We start from the raw sequence: 21,008 nt of genomic DNA, 5'->3' as shown, positions 1-21,008 counted from the left end.
AAAGGTGTTTGCCATTTCAAATGAGATGGTAAAGGTGCATTTTAACATTATCACACACTAGGAAATTGCCCAGTAATACGGCATCACAAGAAGAAAACAATTCTTCAGCAAAGCAATCGAAAGACACAGAATGCTGCAATCTAACTGATAAAGAATTCAGATGGCTGTTTTGAAGAAATTCAACGAGGTACAAGATAACTCAGAAAGGCAATTTAATGAACTTAAGAATAAAATTAACTCTATGGAAGCTGTTTCCCCAGCAGGATGCAAACTTTGATGTCTCCACTCATTAAAAGAAATTAAAAGTTGCAGTTTTGTATTTACATATGGGCCTGCATAGCAGCATAGCTTAGTGGTCAGTCAATAATAGGTCAGAGTCTGTGCTTAAATAATTTAAGCTAGTAAGTTTTCCACCTTTTCACCCTTATAAGACTGGAAATGAATTAGAAAGTTCACCAACCATAAGATTCAGTTTACTTGCCTTAATTTATTCACTTTAGTTGGAATCTCATAATTTTTCTCTTCTATTAACATACTTTGTCTTCTAGAAATGGCTTATTTTTTAACATTTAGAAATCGTGGAAAAAGGCAGTCTGAATAATTATAAGGTCAAGTGTCTGTCACATTAAACTCTTATTTTCTTAGCAGTAATGATTTCTTCGGTAAAAAGGGATTGAAGCCTTCCTTGGATTAAGTTTTTATTTAATGAAAGGTGACAATAGGAAAGATGAAACTATGAACTCCAAAGCTACTAAGAGTTGTTCTAAGTGAGAAATACAATGTGGCCTTGCCTGGTGCAGTGGCTACGGGACAGGAGTGAGGGGAAGTGTGTTAGGAAGAGCTTGAGTTATGTTCCAAACCAGATAGTGTGTAGTGGTTGGTGGAGTCTAACAGATAAGAAACTGGTCTATAACCCTATTGTCTATGTTACTGCGTCCTATATTTGTTTCTTAGCTCATCACCCTGTAAGAAAAAGTGAGGTACCAAACCCCACAGAGAACTAATGAATATTTGGCTTGGGTTGGAGAAGAGATTAAAGTGGGTTGTAGGAAGTTTTGTCCTGTTAGTGCTACCTCCTCACCCAGGTGCTGTCCATGTGCTTGTCCCACGAGGTATCATTGGACACTGGAAACATCACTTGACCATGGAGCAAAATGAAAGATTTGACAGAATTTTCCAAAGGAAGATGAAAGATTTTCCCTTGAAGTTCATCTAGGATATAAACGAGGAGTAGAATCAATGTGAAAGAATCATATAAAAAAATCTGCTAACCAGGGAGCATATTTTAATACACATATTAATTTGTGCTGTTCATACAAATGTTAATTATACAATTTTATTACAAAACAAAGTGACTAAACTGTGCTTAGATTAGTTGTCATGAGTTTGATGAACACATTGAAATTTTGAAAATTAAAATGATTTGAGAGATAGTTTGCATTTGTAACCTATATGATAAAGGGATAGACAAAAAGCATGCAACATGAGTTGTAAATGTATGGAGAGAGTTTTCTGTAGCGTGTATATTTTCTTTATATGCAATTAAATTTAGGATCAATCAAACATTAAAAATCCTTTTATTCTTTTATTTAAACCTTAAGTCTTTGGTTTAAAATCATTGTGAATGTCAAAATAGAGAAATCTCATGTAAACACAATGCATCTATTAATAATTTACCAGATCACAAAGTCTGAAGGGCAATCAAAGGTTCAAAAATGGAGTAATTATTTAATGGTTCAATTATTTAACTATTTGTTTGAAAATAGTTTCGGTTGTGTAACCGAAAGTGGGGTCTGGCTGCTCGCCGCTCAAAAGCCAATAAAGAGGCAAGGTTGGTGGAAAGGAAATTTCCGAGGCCTGCAACCGGGGTGGGGGGAATGTCTGTGCCAGGCCAACTGCCCCCCACTGACAGTCGGGGGCAAGACCTTTCTTTTATAGACGGCGCGAGGTGGCTACATGCAGAAACAGCACAGTCAGCTCTGACGTCATCTTGAAATCGGTCATCGGTGGTCTGACCAGTGTCATCTTGATTGTTTTAAGTACAGTTAATCTTCAGTTCCAAGGTCAGTTTGTTTCCATTTCTTTGAGGCCAATTCTCGGAACTGTGGCAGCCTGTGTCATGGCTACAGCCTGGTCATCATGTAGTTAACTTCTTCCACCTGGTAGGGGTTTCAGTCTCTATAAGACAGCTCAGAGGACATGGCTCAGAATATTATCTACAGCCCTTGAGGGAGAACTAAGGGGCCTTGACTTTGCTTAATGACTACATTATTATGTGGTCTCATTTGACTGTTTTCCTTTGTTTCTGCATTTTCTCACTTCTCCGATTAAACTTATCAGAGAAATAAGAAACTTAAAGTGTTTCCACAGACAAAAGGCAGATGGAGGACACGAGCAAGGACCTTAGGGTACTGCTCCGTTTCAGCTGTACCTGTAACTGTGCCCAAAGCATATTACTCACTAAACTAATTCCACCACGTGGAATTTAATTTTCACATTTCATATTTGAATATTTAAGATAAGTTATTTTGGTAACTAGAAAAATATAGGTGAATCTGTTTATAATTCCCAAATAGAGAAAAACTCGTGAAGCATAAAAGCAGTGGAAGAAACTTAAAAGAAAAAATTTAGGAAATTTACAATCATAAACAGTTCAAGCGCCACTGTCCTTAATAGTCAACAAATGGAAACAGCTCAATGTCCACGTACAGTTAAAAAAACAATTATGGCATTTCAAATAAGGAAACACAATTAGGATGCATGCATTACGACTACATGGAAAATATACATGAACCTCAGAAACGTAATATTCAGTGAGAAAAACCGGGCACTTGTTGAATGATTTGCTATGTAAGATTTAAAAAACAGCAAAGTTACTCTCTGGGTTAGAAGCAGAGTTGTTACCTCTGGACAGGTAAATGAAGGAATTCCTGGGGTGTTGGTAATATTCTTTTCTTGAGTCTTAGTGCTGGTTCCCTAGGTGTTGTTACTGAAAATTTTCATTGGGACGTGCATGTAGAATTTGTGAATTTTTCTGTATTTATGTCATAATTAATAAAAATTGTGAAATAATTCCTGAACATGCAAACATTTTGTGAGACCAGACAACCAAAATCTTGCCATTTATAGAAAATGCAAAACATTTAGTCATAATTAGCAAAAGTTTAAAAATGCAGAATGCTCAATGTTAGAAAGACTAGGATGAAAAAAAATTCTCATATATTTTTGTGGAAATGGAAATCATTTCCAATCTTCTTTATAGCAATATTGATACAGGATCAATAGTCTTAAAAATCGTTACGTCCTATTATCCTGTAATTTCATTTCTAGGAAGCTTCTCAACTCCTTTCAATTAACTCAGTCTTCTGTAATTTAAATTTTACATTCACTCCAGTTTTTTTAAACTAACATTTTTTTTCCACGTCCATACAATTGGATTATTTTTTTACAGTTAAAACATCTATTTACATATCTGTGGGAATATGAATCTGAGATTTTCTCTCATTTTAAAAATGATTTCCCTGGCATTTGGTCAAGCACATTGTTGCAAATAAGAATAATCTACTTCTGACCAGTTTATGCATAATATGATTATGATTGCTACGATTCAAGAAATCAGAAGAAATTGTCATACCTTCCTGAAGAACTAGAACCAAAGGGTATGAAGCCATTAGGGATTCACATATTTTTTCAATTTTTTTCTCTCTCTCTCTTGTCTTGGATTTTCGTGGTCTCTCATTTCTGTGTTCTTTATGTGAAGAAGACATTCTTTTTTGTGTCTCTGAAGACTAGCTGTGCTTCAGCATGATTGTAGTCAGACACTAAATCCAAATGAAATTAGTTCAAATAACAAACAGAGATAGGCTGGTGTTGTTGAATTCACATGAAAACTCCAGGGAGAGAAACTGAAGGGTATAGGTTAGGTCATCTAGCTTCTGTGAGCAGTCAACTTACAGTCAAGGGAAAATGGTCATGGAGTATAAGCACGGCACATAGAACCTTGTAGCATCCTTGAAAGGAGGAGATAGACATGAAAAAAAAATCTATTAAACTTGCTATAGCTTGAATTATCCCTAAAGGGCATGTTAATGTCTTAACCCCCATTACTTCAAAATGTAACATTTTTTTGGAAATAGGGTCATTGTACATATAATTAATTATATTCAGACACTGGAGTGGTGTGTGTCCTTAATCTAATAAAACTGGTGTCCTTATAAGAAGAAGAAAGATACGGAGTGAAATGGCCATGTGATGACAGAGGCTGAGTTTGGAGTGATGTAAGCCAAGGAATGGCAAAGATTTTCAGCAAACACCATAATCTAGAAGCTACAAGGAAGGATTCTCACCTACAGTCTTCAGAGGGAGTATGGCAGTGTTTAATTTGACTCAACATGGGAAGTGCTTCTTCATTTCCAACTGACAACCCTCTAGGGAATATTTTGGCAGACTGGTCAACCTATAATTATAAACCTATAAATAAGGAAAAAATAATTTAACACTGTGGTCACAATATTCTTTAGACTCTGGAGAAAACTTGTTGAGATGAAACTCTTTGGAAATTCCAAAACTGGCCCTTTTCCCATGTGCAGTTATAGAAAGTTGGCTTGATAAAATACTTTTTTCAGAACACTAACCCTGAGAGAACAAAAATATTCTTAGGAGAAAACTTGAAGTTAACTCTTATCATGTCCTTGAAGTAAAAACACAGCCCACTTTGCCTGGGACTTCAGCCTTGGGTTAATTAGTAGAACTTCAAGCCAAGGGAGGAAAAAAGGGAAGAAAAAGAAGCGTTTTAAAATCAAATGTGTAAGTTTGACTATTCTGACTGTTATTTGTAAACTGGTATGTTTAATTGCAATGGCTGATTCATGAACTATAAAAAGATGAAACAAAGAGATCTCTGTTTGTTTGGATGTATGTATGTCTCAGTATGTGTCTTTGTCTTTGGATAATATTGCTGAGGTTAATTTGAAAATGAGCTTTATTTAATTGGCTTAAAGAAAGGTAAGTGCTTACAAATGAAACAAATCTAAATTTACCTACTTTTATCTTCTTGCAAGAGGGAAACTAAAGATGTTTGTGTTTATTAGACACATGTCTTGTGCCACTTTGAGAAAAGAAATTGTGCTTTGGGAAAATGCATGTTTTTAGAGGTTATAGAATATATTCTTAAATTTGCAAATCAGAGAATGCCAATATGACAAACAATTCACAATTGCTTTCTTCTTAGTTCTCACTAGAGAACAAGGTTTTTTTTTTTTAAGGGTTAAAAATTATAACATGTAATTAAAACTACTAAAATGATATAGGAAACATTTCAATGTGTAATGCAAGTAGGAGATACATTGCCAGCGAGAGAAGATATAAAGACTGGAAATATTTTTGTTGAGGAAAATAATGATGCCAATAACAGTCCTACAGTTGGCTGTTTCTGGATGGAAAGAATAAGGGACAAATTAATATGAATCCAGAAAGTGATAAAAGTGTTGTGAAAAAGGCACTTTGAGAAAAGAATTTTGTACATCATTAAGACTGAGCTCCTCATTGTCAGACTTCTGCCATTCTGGTGACCTTATAACATGGAAACGGTCTACTCCTAAATCAGGAAATTTAAAATGAATAAACAATAGCTGTATATTTTTTAAAATCAGGGCTATGGGAAGTCCAAGATGGCCACTTGACTTTTCCTGGCTCCTGACAAACCTCATTTTCTATTCGGTGGGTTAAAGTTTTCCCTGGTTGCAGGGCTGATACCCTCACAATGAAAAGGAAAAGGTTAGAAAATGTGTTTCCCACTTGGAGTGTACTTTCTACAATCTCCAGTGATCAAGACATCCACTTCACTGGACAAATCATACAAGCCTTAACAAAAACTTCATGAACTTCTTGAAATTATCACTGTCACTATCATCCTCAATCATCAGCCAAGGTCAATGAAACTAATGGAAAAACTGGGCTCAAACAGAACAAAGATTAATTATATGGGATTAAATGAACTACTAAATATGACTAATTTTTATGACTTGTCTGACACACTACTGGCTTCTAATCTTTGTTTTTCAGATATAAAAAAGCACTTTTCCTCAAGCTACTCATGATTTACAACAATTTGGTAATTTACACTTGTGGTTAAAATTAAAATATTTTTCTTGCTGCCTGGTTCCTCCAGAAATTGGAGACTCTTGGGTCCAGAGCAACCTTATCAGGTGAATGGAAAAAACTGTCTCTTGGCATGTGCAGAAATCTAGATATTCTGGTGACCTGGAAAAGAGACAAATTTGACCAATATATGTATATCACAGGCAGAATCTGAAGGCAAGCCATTGGCATGGCTTTCCTGGCCTTGAAAGGCCTTTTAAAAGTTCAATCTGAGATTCCTAATGAAAAGTTCCAGTGCAGCCAGTTTAAAAGAGCCTATATGAGCAATTACATTTATATGAATAATCAGGCCATGTTTATTGAAACCAGACTTATTTTGAACAAATCAGCCTTAATTTAGCTGGATTTAGTAAAAATGAGGATAATCCAGAGAGAAAAATTGTGTTTCAATAATATACGTTTGTGGATATTGAAGTTTTGTATTTACTGAGGCTTTGCATTTATTATCTAAGTCCAAGATGTGTCCTTGTTGCTATGTTACATTATTATAAAGTTTAATTGAATTAGTAAAAGAATATTCTAAGCTTGTTTCTAAAGCAGATCACAGTAATCTATCTTTGGTTGAAGATCAGATGCCCTGTGACCTACATCTATCTAAGAGGCTACGCATACTGGAAAAGACATCATTTAAAGGACTGTCTCCAAACTAAATAAAAGGACTCTTATCAGGTACTCTTAACTAGCACATGTACAACAGAAGTGAAGGGAATTGACTCCTGAATTCGTATTTCCATTTAAGAAGGGCCTCTGCATTGGACTGTCTATAGAAAAGACTGCTGACCCCAAATGACACTCACAGCGGGATGAGAAGGAGACAATAGCAGTGGAAGACAGCTGACATAAAAATCTGGACCAGACCTGTAAGAACCATCCAACTAATTCAATTGCACTGTTACCAAGTGTTTGTCTTCCTATCAAAATGGAAATTTATTGTTTTACTTCTAACCATACTTTTGACCCCAATGTTCAGGATGAAAAGAAAATCCTCTAGTGGAGTTGTCACAGAGTATAACTATCCATGACATGTATCACTGCTTGTTTTAAGTGTGTTGCTAAAAGCACATGTACACTGCTTGTGTGGCAATTAAGTACAAGTGATAAAATGTATAGCCCACACAGCATTTCCCCATTAGCATACCTCTGAGCCAGTTCATGATATCTGATTCCCCCCCAATGTGGAGAACTAGGTAAACTAGTTTCTGGAGAGTTTTTTGTTTTTTTTTTATCATAAATGGGTGTTTTTGAATTTTGTCAGAAACTTTTTCTGCATCTATTGAGATGATCATATGGTTTTTATCCTTCAATCTGTTGATGTGGTTGGTGTATCACACAGATTGATTTGTGTTTTGTACGGATGCCAAAATTAAGTAAGCAGGACTACTGTGTACCTGAAGTTCTCTAGTATTCGACTCCTTTGCTTTTTCTGGAGTAAACAGATAATGTTAATGCCAACTAAATCTTACCCAATTTATTTTTCCAGATTGAGCTAGCTGTTTACACCCTGGAACACTACTCATTGGCCAAGACAAACTCTGCAGGGAATATTTCTTTCTCAACCACAAGTGGATCGCTATCATCCTTAAAGTGATATCAGAAGTGGATTTTGCTTCCTCAGTTTATCTGTAACAGTGAGTAGAAAAAGGGTAGATTTAGAGCCTTTTCAAGTCGCACCCTCTCTTCAGCATACAAATGTATTTATTTTTTTCTCCTCAATTTTCTGTTTTTCCTTCTCTTCTTTCAGACTTCAGTGAATGAATAAGAGGGAGACATTAGATGTCCTATCTCTTTATCCAAGCACTTTCTTCTATATTCATCAAGGAGATACAAACAATATATGATTTGCCAATACTGAGATCCTATATGAATCTACACTCTTTTTCTCTTGTTTCTGTAACAAAAAGCTCTCTAATTTTCTCTCTTCTGAGACAGTGCAAGAGAGACTAAGCTTACAAATAGCAAAAAAGAGTGATGCTCAGAAGGTTTCTGTGGAATGCCTGGCGCTCTTTCCTCTCTTCTCAGCATTCTGAGTTTCTGAAATTGGTGTTTTTTAGGGCATGTTTGGGGTGGCTTTGTGGGGCATCAGGAGGTATGTGACAGTGACTCACCCTGTCATCCTTGGTTTTCACTTCAAGTTTGATTGTTTGTAAAGGGATTAATTGTTTCTTGACATGCAATTTAGACAAAACCATATGTGCAGCTTTTTAACAAATTCATTTTCTTGGTGTTCACAGAAATTTTTAAAAGTGCATAATGAAAATATATGCTTATTCTAAATCTAACGTTATTAGAACTTCTGGGATCCCTCACCTATTTCACATTCAACATTTCTCAGGCATGGCTAATAAAGAAATGCTTGCCTGGTCCAATTGTAAACTTTTAAAAAATTATTTATTTATTTAGGCTGTGTTGGGTCTTCATTATTGTGTGGAGGCTTTCTCTAGTTGTGGTGAGTGGGGGCTACTCTTCGTTGTGGTGCGCGGGCTTCTCATTACGGTGGCTTCTTTTATTGTGGAGCATGGGCTCTAGGTGCGTGGGCTTCAGTAGTTGTGGCGCACAGGCTTAGCTACTCTGCAACATGTAGGATCTTCCCCAACCAGGGATTGAACCCGTGTCCCCAGCATTGGCAGGCGGATTCTTAACCACTGAGCCACCAGAGAAGTCCCTGGTCCAATTTTTGAACAGGTGTATCTTTAGACAGTTTGCTTCTGATTTTTGGCTTTCATTTTTAGATTTATTTCAGAATTCTGATAAAAAACTCCTTTTGGAAAATATGACGATTACCATAAAACATCTTGCAACTATATGAGGGAACATTTCCAAAGGAAATGCAATAAGTATTTCTCATGCAAAACATTTCCCACAATTCATTTCAAACAGTGTATCAGATCTCAAAGCCTCAGAAGCTTCTTTCACAGATAGCAGATTATTTATGTTCCAGAAAAAAAAAAAGAAATAAAAATCATATTAATTAAAGAATTTTCTATTTCTGGAACAATGAAGAAAATGTAAGAATAAAAATATAGGGCTTCCCTGGTGGCGCAGTGGTTGAGAGTCCACCTGCCGATGCAGGGGACACGGGTTCGTGCCCCGGTCTGGGAAGATCCCACATGCCACGGAGCGGCTGGGCCCATGAGCCATGGCCGCTGGGCCTGCGCGTCCAGAGCCTGTGCTCCGCAACAGGAGAGGCCACAACAGTGAGAGGCCTGTGTACCACAAAAAACAACAGCAACAAAAAAGAATAAAAATATAAAGTATTAAGAAAATATGATAAAGTGATTAAAAGCATGGACTCTGGCTAAATTGGCATCACTCTTGCAGCTGGGCCACCTTGAATAGTTTGCCGAACCTCTTGTGCCTTAATTTTCTCATCTGTATGTTTGGAATCATGATTATAACTCATTCATGGGGTTTTAGGAAAAGATGTTTAACCTCTTAGTGTCTTAGTTTCTTAATCCTTGAAGTAGTTGTAATAACAATACCTTTAGCAACTTTGGGTTGCTGTGAAGAGTAAATGATTTAATATAGAGAAGGTGGTTTGTATGCTAAATGAGTTGATACACATGGGACATTTTGCACATACTGAACACTCAGGAAGTGTTAGTCGTTATTATGAAATACTCAGAACTTTGAAATAATTGTATCTGTTTTTACTTGTAGGTGAATAATTATGGACAACACAGACACATATTTATTGAACTTTAAAGGCTGTTATTTTCAACGTTCTTTAGTTGATGTTGACCTTGTAGAACATTTAGATGATTTTGAAATTAGAGATGATGATGTGTTTATAATTACATATCCAAAATCTGGTAAGTTTGAGGAGTGGCCACCTGTTTTAGTCTTCACCATGGTTTGGTAATTCATGTGGACAAATGTGCCCTTTTCCAGACACTGACGGTAACCCATCTACATTTACAGAACTGTTTAGGATCACAAAAAGTTAAATAAATCTCAAATCTCTATGCATTTGTAATGCATATATTGTCATTTCTGATGGAATATATGAAGAAACCAAATATTGAACCAAGAGGAGGTACTTGGTAAATACTGACCTGTTGGCTTGGTCTGAGAATTGAAGAAAATATATTTAAAAACCGAGGAAGATTTTTGTTACCATCATATCTCAGTCAGAACTAATTCCTAATATTCTTTTCAATTACTCTAATTGTTTTTTATTTCCTTAGAATAATACAATAATTTTTTTTTTTTTTTTTTTTTCGGTACGCGGGCCTCTCACTGTTGTGGCCTCTCCCGTTGCGGAGCACAGGCTCCGGACGCGCAGGCTCAGCGGCCGTGGCTCACGGGCCCAGCCGCTCCGCGGCATGTGGGATCTTCCCGGACCGGGGCACGAACCCGTGTCCCCTGCATCGGCAGGCGGACTCTCAACCACTGCGCCACCAGGGAAGCCCCATAATACAATAATTTTAAACTAAAATTAATTGCTCTTAATCTTAAATTCCAAAAAAAAAAAAAGACAAAAACCCAACCTTATTTTTTTATATTGCACTTTTCAGAACATAGGATGATAGGATGACTGGCGCCACTGAAGCAATGTTGTACAGAGTATTTAATGTGGTTCAAAGATATACTGGAGTCTAAGGCAATAAAAAAAAGTGTTCCTGATTTTCATGAAAATGCTCCAGTCCCTCCCTTTTAATCTACTTTGAAAATCATGACCTTGTTTACTTTCCCCAAATTAGTAACACGTTGCTTTACCCCTGAATTCTTCCACTCTCAGAACTTATGAGCACATCTGATTGAGCTTTTTTTTTCCTGCATTTGATGTAAGTGGTATCTCAGTTTGCTTAGTTTTAGGTCAAGCACAGCTGTCCATAAAAGAGTCTTTTCTTTCCCATTAATCCTAGTCTAGTGTTTGGGACACAACACACCAGTCCCCAGTGCAGCTTGCTGGATTCTTGCTCATCTTGGAGGGGAGATTAGTGAGTCTCCCCAGGATTCACTATAAATTGCATCAAATCTATCACGTAGGTACATCAGTTGCATAGTGACATTGTGAGACTTTTGGCATCTCACATCCTTTTAGAACATTGATGATATATTCATGGACAAAAATGCAAAAATCCTAAACCCAATATAAGCAAAACACATTTAGCAATGTTAAATCATAAATACACTATGACAAAAGTGGGTTTCTTTCAAGAGTCAAGATTGGTTTAAAAAATTATTAATGTAGTTCACCCACATTACTGAAGTATAAGAGAAAGCCTGAATTATCATCTCAATAAAGCATTCAAAAAATTCAGCAGTCATTCATAATGAAAACCATTAGCAAACTAAGGAGAAAAGGGAACTTCTTCAACTTGATAGAGTTTACCAAAATTTCCACAATATCGTGTGCAACAGTGATACAAATAAATATTACATTTAAAATCAGGAACAAGAAAAGAATGCCTGCTGTCACTACTGTTATTCAATATTGTGTGGGAAGACTTATGCTACACAATAAGTAAACAAAAAAAGTAAAAGAGGACTTGAGTTCTTAACTTTTTTTTTTTTTTTTGCGGTACGCGGGCCTCTCACTGTTGTGGCCTCTCCCGTGGCGGAGCACAGGCTCCGGACGCGCAGGCTCAGCGGCCATGGCTCACAGGCCCAGCCGCTCCGCAGCACGTGGGATCCTCCCGGACAGGGGCACGAACCTGTGTCCCTTGCATCGGCAGGCAGACTCTCAACCACTGCACCACCAGGGAAGCCCTTAACTTGTCTTCTAAAAGATAACACTCTAAGAAAGGAGACTAAGGAAAGAGAAACAAAGGTAGCCAGAGAAAATTGTGGAAACAGACTTTACTTGAAGTACAGGAAAGAGAGGAGCTGAAAGATTAATCTGAATCACTGCTATCATGGAGTCAGAACCATCACAGCTCTTCAGAGTGAAAAAGAAACTGAGTCCTTGATTTTATCTTCATTAATTTTAATGTAAATGCAGACAAACAAAAAATTGGGCAAATTATTGACATCCTTAGAGTGATTAAAAGAAATAAAAGTTCCAAATCATTTTAAGAAGGACAGCCTTACTGTTGACATTTATAATTAAAAATTAACTCAGAGTTGAAAACAAGATTATTTGTTTTCACAGGTACAATCTGGACTCAGCAGATATTAAGCTTGATTTATTTTGAAGGACATCGTAACAGAAGTGAACTGGTGAACACATGTGATAGAGTCCCCTTCCTGGAATACAGTGCACAAAAAGTGGACCATGTCAACAGACCATCCCCTCGTCTCTTCACTTCCCACCTCCCGTATTATTTAGCACCGAAAGGTCTCAAGAACCGAAAAGCTAAAGTAAGTCACAGAAATAGCTTATAGACATTTTTCACAGACAAAATTACTTTATTCAGATATTGTTTTCCAGCCCCATTCATCCACATCTTTTCAAATGTGATTACTATAGTCTTTATAATCTTGTTTTACATAATAAAAATATATACAAAATTATAGGTATATATATAAATTGGGTCACCATACATCATTGTTTGCAGTATAATTATGTAACATATAGTAAAAATAATTTTATATCAGCATATATAGTTCTATTTTTTAATGGTTTAGTAGGATTTTGCTGTATGACTACACAATATTGAATGTGTATTGATGGACAGGTAGGTGGCAGCCAATGAACATATCATATAGCAATAAACATTCTCATAGATCTTTGCACTTTTTTGTCCTGGTGAAATGATTTCCTAAAAGTAGAATTTTCAGGTTAAAGTGTCCAAAAGTTTTGTGTTGGTACTTATTATCTATTTGCCTTCTATAATGTATCAATTCACACTTCTCAAACAGCAAGAATGATTTTTTCCTCACACACTCACCAGAGATTGTGTGTTAGGTAAAACAATCTCATTCTTAAGTAACTGCAACCTTTTTGTTTTTAATAATTTTGAGCATCTTTTTATATATTTTGAGATCTTGAAATATCTATTATATTCTTTGCCCATTTTTCTCTAGCTTGTCTTTTATTTACTGTTTTGCAGAAGTCTTTATATGGGGGAAATATTTTCCCAATTAACAATTTACCTTTACAAATTGTTGAATGATTCTAATATTATAGAATCAACTATCAATCTTTCTTTCATAGTTTCTGGATCTTGTGTCTTGCCAAGAAAACATTTCCTCACCAAAAAAAGAAAATATATGCAAATACACTTCAGATTTTTTCTAATTAACTTTATGTATTTATTTTTTTACATTTCACTGTAAATTATATCTGGCAATACATGTGATCTGAAATATGACTATTGCATGATATTTGCTAGGGGGTTGGCCAGTTGACCATCTATGAGTTGTTAAGTATTTAGTCTTTCCAACTAATTTGAAGTCTGCACTTTGATATACTACATTTCCATAGTTCCTCCCTCTGACCCTGCATTCTTCATACCAAAATTGGTATGATCTGTTTAATATGTGATAGTTCTTCATATTATAACTGAGAAGGCAAATTGCCATCAACTTTATTTTTAATATGTTTATTCCCTCAATAATATTTAGATATTGATTAGAGTTGATCAATTATATAGATTAATTCTAGGACAATCATTAGCATTGCAGTACTCCAACATTTCATCCTGCATTATTCTGATGCTCTATTTATCAGGTCTACTTTCAAACCCACCTCATGTGCTATGTTTTTCTCTGCATGCTTTTTACACATTTTTTTTTCTGAAGTTGCAGTTTTTTATTCCTATTTTATGGATATTATGAACAGGTAATTTTTTCACAATTGTTTTTTCTGTTTAATTATAAAGTAAATGGCACTGATTTTGGTACACTATTATATTTGGCTTCCTTAATTTCTCTTATTAGTTTTATTAATTTTCCCTATATTCTCTGGAATATATTTCTTCTTAAAATAATGATACATTTTATATTCCTTTACTTTCCAATATTTGCACTTCTATTTCCTTAGTTAAAATCTGCAGAAAAAAACAGAATAATGGAGGTGATGATGAATGTTGTTCTCTTGTCTTTGTAGCATTTTTAATATCTCTTCTTGGTTTTGTTTTGTTTTGCAATTGATTTTTGAGGCACATGATGCTGAGAAATAATTTTTTCCTGTTCTTAGTTTAATTGGAATTTTACTTTTTTTTTCTTTTTGCTGTTCAGAAAAGGTCTACTTACATAAAATGTCTTTTTTGACAAATCTGACAGTACCACGTCTCCCCTCCTCCCCAAACCTCCCTTCAATTTATAGTGAAATGAAATTCATTAATAATTTACTAATACTCTATTTCTGGAATAAATCCTACTTGTTTATAGTTTAGTACTTGTTTTAACATACTGCAAGAAGAGTTTTGTTTTCTTTTACTCAGAAATTTTTATCTGTAATTATTTAAAAATATACTTTAGGGCTTCCCTGGTGGCGCAGTGGTTGAGAGTCCGCCTGCCAATGCAGGGGACACGGGTTCGTGCCCCGGTCCGGGAAGATCCCACATGCCGCGGAGCGGCTGGGCCCGTGAGCCATGGCCACTGAGCCTGCCTGTGCTCTGCAACAGGAGAGGCCACAACAGTGAGAGGCCCGCATACCGCAAAAAAAAAAAAAATAAAAAAATAAAAAAATATATATATATACTTTAATTTTTTGCGATTGCTCTATCTTTATTTTAGTATTGCTTTTATTCTAGTCTTGTAAATAAGTTTAGAAGCTTTTGGTATTTTTGCTAAGTTATCAAGTAGTTATAAATGTAAATCAACAGAATTTTTTGAAGTTTTAATTAAAGCCCATTATAAGTATATCTGACCCTGTTACCTTCATAATTCCACAACATTTTTCCTTTTTCTTATGCTTTTTTCGAAATTAGTTGTCTTTCCCTAAAGCAGTATTATGATTTTCCTAGATAAAATAAATTATTATGCATTCATATGATGTAATACTATGTAGATATTAAAATATCTGTTAAGATGACCAAGAATTGTTAAAATTGTTTCACTCTTCCCCCTGCAGATTGTTTACATCTATAGAAACCCCAAGGATGTTTTGACTTCATATTTTCATTTTTCAAATTGGTTAGTTACATTTGAACCTTCCGATAACATAGAACATTTCATGAAAAGGTTTCTAGATGGAAAAGGTAACTATTAATTCATTTCTCAGGCAACATTTTATGAGGCAATGTTGCTGTTTAGTCAACAATTCTCAAACCCATGGAAAAAAGTTTGGGGAGATGGAGAAGGGTAATCATAGAAGGAGGAATTGCACATAAGCGGTCACTATTGTCTGTCAACTTAATCTGTCACCCAAAGGTTTTTCTGTCCTCAGCAGGACCACTCTGGGGATTGTCAAGGTTGCAAAGATATATTTTGACCAAATGAAAAGAGATCTACAAATGGCCTAGCAATTCAAACTGGCTAGATCCAAAGTTAGATCCAGGTGTTTCAATATAGCTAATGTTTAGGTTGGGTGAAGTTTTTGTGCTCTGTCATGGCCCTTGGGTAGGCTTTATATGGCAGCTATGAAATGTTCATTCCAGCACTGAGGAGGATTAATTGATGCAAGAGGCTTGTGGAATGTGCAATCAGGGCTCTCACTCATTTCAAAAATTATATTCAGGTTAGCTAAATATTGGGTTGGCCAAAAAGTTCCTTCGGGTTTTTCTGTAACATGGGGAAACCCGAAGGAACTTTTTGGCCAGCCCAATATAAATAGATAGCTAAACTTGCTCTGAACAGATCTTAAAACAGGCAACAAGAGGGGAAATAAAGACTTATGTTTTCAGGTGGATGAAGTAGGAAAAGGAAGGGGCTTACCTTAAAGAAATCTTCAAAATGAATTCTTTGAGATTGTTTTTTCTGAATTCCCTATTCCTTACATACACAGAGTACCTTGCAAAGGCAGGTTTCTGTGAAAACCATTTACTTGTTTGCTCAAACACCATTTTAAAAAGGTAGCATAGATCTAGTCCAGTGGTGGGTGCTTGATTTGTCTTGATGATCCAGAACAGAAAAGAAAAACTGTAGTTTGCTGTTCAATAAGTGCAACATTTTTACCTTCTTATGTATTAATTTTCCACAGTGATGGGAAGCCTTTGGTTTGATCACATCAGAGGCTGGTATGAACACAGACATGACTTCAATATTTTGTTCATGATGTATGAGGAGATGAAGAAGGTAGGAAGAGTGTTTTGTTTTTAAAATTATTCCTTTGAGACCTTTTCTTATCTTGGTTAATGAACTGCATTCTCCTAGTTATCTTTGTATCACTGTATACACTATAACTGAAACTATGATTATGCATAAAATTGAGAGTGGGAAGGGAGAAAGGTAGAAAAAGAGGAGGAAGAAAGAAAGGGGGAAAGAGGAGAGAGAAAAAAAAGAACTAGAATCTGTAATTGAGAGACATTAAGACAAATAGTTTGGGTACGGAGAGAAAGCCTACCCAGGTAACAAAAGATACTATCAGAAACGTAGCAAGGGAAGTACCCCTTTGTTGTACCCCTTTGAATTCTTGTGGGTTTATACCCCCAAGTAGAATTGTTGGATGATATTGTAATTATATACTTATTTTTTTGAGGAACCACCATACTATTCATACTATTTTCCATACGGACTGCACCATTTTATTCCTACTAGTAGTACACGAGGTATTTCTAATTACTCCACATCTTCATCAACACTTATTTTATTTATTTAAATAATAGCCATTCTAGTCCTTGTGAGGTATCTCATTGTGGTTTTTGTTTTATTTTTCCTTAGTGATTAATAATGTTGAGTATCTTTTCATGTGCTTATACATTTTTTATATATTATCCTTGGAGAAATATATTTAAGCCTAATTCATTTTGAGTTAATTTTTGTCAATGGTATAAATAGCATACCATAGTTATTCTTTTGCGTGTAAACATTCAGTTTTCTCAAAACTATTTATTGAAAAAGCTGTCCTTTCTCCATTGAATGATCTTGGTACCCTTCTCAAAATTCATTTGATCTTATATGTAGGGGTTTCTTTCTGGGCTGTACATTCTGTTCCATTGACCTATCTGTCTGACTTTATGTCAGCACCACACTGTTTTGATAAATGTGGTTTTCTGGTAAGTTTTGAACTCAAGAGTCTGATGCCTCCAACTTTCCTCTCTGTTTTCATGATTGCTTTAGACTTTCAGGGTCCCTTGAGATTCCACATAAATTGTAGAAGAAAATGTCACTGGGATATTGATAAAGACTGCATTGAATCTGTGGATCACTTTGGGTAGTATTGATATCTTGACATTATTAAGTCTTCCAATTCATCAACATTGGATGTTGGTCCAGTTATTTGTGTCTTCTTTAATTTCTTTTGCAGTGGCTTGCAGTTCTGACTACACAAATCTTTCACTCTTGGTTAAGTTTATTCCTAAGTATTTTTTTCTTTTTGCTGAACTTGTAAATGGAATTTAAAAAAAATTTCCATTTGGATTTTTCTTTGTTATTATATAGAAAAGTGACTGACTTTTGCCTGTTGGTTTTGTACTGTGCAACATTTTAAAATTTGTATATTAGTCCTAACAGTTTGTTTTGCAGAATCTTAGGGTCTTCTGTGTATAAAATCATATTGTCTGTGAAGAGAAATAATTTTACTTCTTTTTTAGTTTGGATGCTGTTTATTTCTTTTTCTTACCTAATTTCTCTGGCTTGGACTTCCAGTACTATGTTGAAAAAAAGTGTCTTGTTCTTGATCTTTGCAAAGTATCTTCCAGTCTGTCACTACTGAGTACAATTTTAGTAGTAGGTAATTCATATATGACCTTTTAGGTGGAGGTAGTTTCCTTCTATTCTTCCTTCATTCAGTGTTTTGTCACAAAAAGGTGAAGGATATTGTCAAATGCTTTTTCTTTATCAGTTGAGATAATCATGCCGTTTCTTTATCTTTTTTCTGTAAATGTGGCATTACGTTATTATCATATGTTTAAACTTGCTTGCATGACAGGAGTAAATCCCACTTGATCATGGTATATAATTCTCTTAATGTGTTGTTGGTTTATTTTGCTAGTAATTTGTTGAGGATTTTTGCATTTTTATCTTTCATGATATTGGTCTTTAATTTTCTTTTCCCATAGTGTTTTTCTGGCTTTGGTATCAGGATAATACTCCTTATTGAATGAGTTTGAAAGTATTCCCTTTTTTTCAATTTTTTGGAAGAGTTTGATGAGTATTGGTGTTAATTCTTTAAATGCTTTGTAGCAGTCACCAAAGAAGCCATCCAAACCTGGGCTTTTCTTTCTTGTGCCCATGGTATTTAATTACTTGCTTGACTCTACTCCTCATGATACTGTGGATTCTTAATGAACCCAGATAGCATGTTATTATTCTCTTAACCTTCTCCAGCATCTTGCACAGTTTTTAAAACTTATTAGGTATCCTAATAGTGTTGGTTATTTGAATGAATTGAGGTGAGTTCTCCTTATAAAATCAAACAGTAGGATGCTCTAACAGAGCTGACAACCAGAGCACTCATTTTCAAAGAACAAATAAGGTAGGAATATATTCTTGTCAAACTTTAGACTTAGAATAACCCCAAGCACTTTCAGTTTTCCAATATGTGATAAAGATGTTGGTCTGTAACTCATGTATTCCTTATAGGCTTAATAGACTCTTATACACACAATTTTTTCAGGATCTCAGAAGTTCTGTGCTTAAAATCAGCAGTTTTCTTGAAAAAGAACTGAGTGAAGAGGATTTGGATGTTGTTGTGAACCAGGCTACATTTCAGAACATGAAACTTGATCCACAAGCGAATTACGATTATATTCTAGAAGCTGAAAACTGGACAAGAACAAAAGAAGGAGATTTCCTGCGCAAAGGTGATGCTCAGTGGTTAAGAGGAGCAAAATGTTGAACGTTTTCTTGACTCCTTGGCCCCTAGATTAATTAAGGAGTGCTTCCAACATTTCTTTCCGAGCACTGCCATCTGGGCCCTAGAGAGGACCAAAGATTCTAACTGAAATAGCCTCTAAAAGTATCCCTGGAAACAGAACCATTCTGACTTATAAATATTAGATTCTTTCCTTCTAGTACAAGTGACCCTACTCTTGAAAATTGGTTAACAAGTCTTATCTGGAGGCAAAGGATATATGTGACCAGAATAGCTGCAAGTCTTTGTTTTATTTTTCCTAGAACATCCTAGAAGTAAAGTTAACATGTATTTTGTTTTGAGAGACGGGGTTTGAACTATTGTAATTTCCTCATGTGTTAGATTTCCTTCATTGTCAAAAGTAGACTGATACCTCATTAACCTAATCTGCTATTCAATTATTCAACAATGTGTGATACATTTTTATTGTGCTCCTATAACATGCCAGGAGTTGTTAAGAAAGAAAATATTTTCCTTCTGATACTCCTTAAGCTCAAAAATTTTTTAATTTAATCTTTTAAGGTACACCATTCTAAAACATAATGGGTACTTCTCTAATTTATTCATATTTTATTCCCTAAAATTTTCATAAGTTAGCATTATGTGATGGGCATTGATTGATCTTAATTATCTAAAGATCTTATTGAAATTGATGTAGATATTGATATTTTAAAAAGTTATTGTTTCTTCTTTTGTCCCATGTATTATCAGCTTTCACTTCTCGTTGCTCAATCAGATTACATATAAAGCATTTTTCAAGCCCATAAAAGCTTGCTTACTATTCCACATTCCAACAATAACCTTTACATAAGAAAATCTGATACCTTAAAAATGCCAAATTATTAATCTTCATTGTAAAATTGTCTGAATAATGATGGTTTCAAACTTGTGTCATATAAAACTGCAGCAATGGCAGCTCTGGCCAACCTCTGTGACTTTGATTTCATTACTTGAAAACATTTGGGTCCAATTTTTTTAATGAAGTAGTACTTATCTTGAAGTGTTGGTTAAGAATTATATTCATGATAGATGTAGTTTGACAAGTGTGGTGCCTGGCACTTACTGAAATATTTTTAAATATTTTAATCTCTTCATGTATTTTGGCTTTATTTTTCCTTCTAAGGAAAGGCTATAATTTAATGCAGTGGCTGGTGGAAGTCTAATACATAAGGTAGTGGACGATAACTCTATTTTCTGTGTTACTGCATCCTAAGATTTTTTCTTAGCTCATCCCTGTATAAGAAAAAAGTACGGTATCAAGCCCCATGGGGAACTAACAGATAGACATTTAGCTCGCCTTGGAGAACAGATTAGAGTGGGTTGCAGGAAACTTTTATCCTGATAGTGCTATCTCCTCACCAAGTGCTGTCCATGTGCTTATCCCACTAGGTACCATCGGAGACTGGAAACATCACTTGACTGTGGAGCAAAATGAAAGATTTGACAGAATATTCCAAATGAAGATGAAAGATTTTCCCTTGAAGTTCATCTGGGATATAAATGAGGAGTAGAATCAGTGTAAAACAATCACATAAAAAATCTACTAGCCAGAAAGCATATTTTAAATATACATACTAATTTGTGCTGCTCACATAAACGTTAATTATACGACTTTATTAATAAGCAAAATGAGTAAGCTGTACTTACATTAGTTGCCATGAGTTTGATGGACATTTTGAACATTTTAAATTAAAATGATTTGAGTAATATTCGGCATTGGTAGCCAATATGACAAAAGGAAAAATAGCATGCACAATGAATTCTGCATGTCTTTTGATTTGAGATTGAGATTTCTCAAATGATTGAGATTTCTGTTGAGTGTATTTTTTTCATTATCTATAATTACATTTAGAATTAATCAACATTAAAAGTCCTTTATTTCTTCTAATTAAACATTAATTCTTTGGTTTAAAATCAGTATGAGTGTTGAAATAAAGAAAACACATGTAAACACATGCATCTGTGAATAATTTATGAGATCACAAAATCTGCACTAAAGGGCTTC

General features: G+C 35.1%; 1 protein-coding gene across 1 annotated transcript; it reads left to right on the top strand.

The window, feature by feature from the left end:
* Positions 1 to 1,933: 1,933 nt before the first annotated feature.
* LOC132436972 (amine sulfotransferase-like) lies at positions 1,934 to 20,960 on the top strand. The gene is made up of 10 exons (XM_060030055.1): positions 1,934 to 2,063; positions 6,064 to 6,206; positions 6,732 to 7,019; positions 7,640 to 7,787; positions 9,817 to 9,968; positions 12,254 to 12,462; positions 15,122 to 15,248; positions 16,190 to 16,284; positions 18,767 to 18,953; positions 20,393 to 20,960. Exons 5-10 carry the CDS (start codon positions 9,827 to 9,829, stop codon positions 20,512 to 20,514), a joined length of 882 nt encoding a protein of 293 aa, XP_059886038.1. The 5' UTR covers positions 1,934 to 2,063; positions 6,064 to 6,206; positions 6,732 to 7,019; positions 7,640 to 7,787; positions 9,817 to 9,826; the 3' UTR covers positions 20,515 to 20,960.
* Positions 20,961 to 21,008: the final 48 nt, after the last annotated feature.

The sequence above is a fragment of the Delphinus delphis genome, chromosome 14 (genome assembly GCF_949987515.2).
Source record: "Delphinus delphis chromosome 14, mDelDel1.2, whole genome shotgun sequence".
NCBI lineage: Eukaryota > Metazoa > Chordata > Mammalia > Artiodactyla > Delphinidae > Delphinus > Delphinus delphis.
Note: the sequence above shows the minus strand (reverse complement) of the source record. Positions and strands in the feature narration are given on the sequence as shown.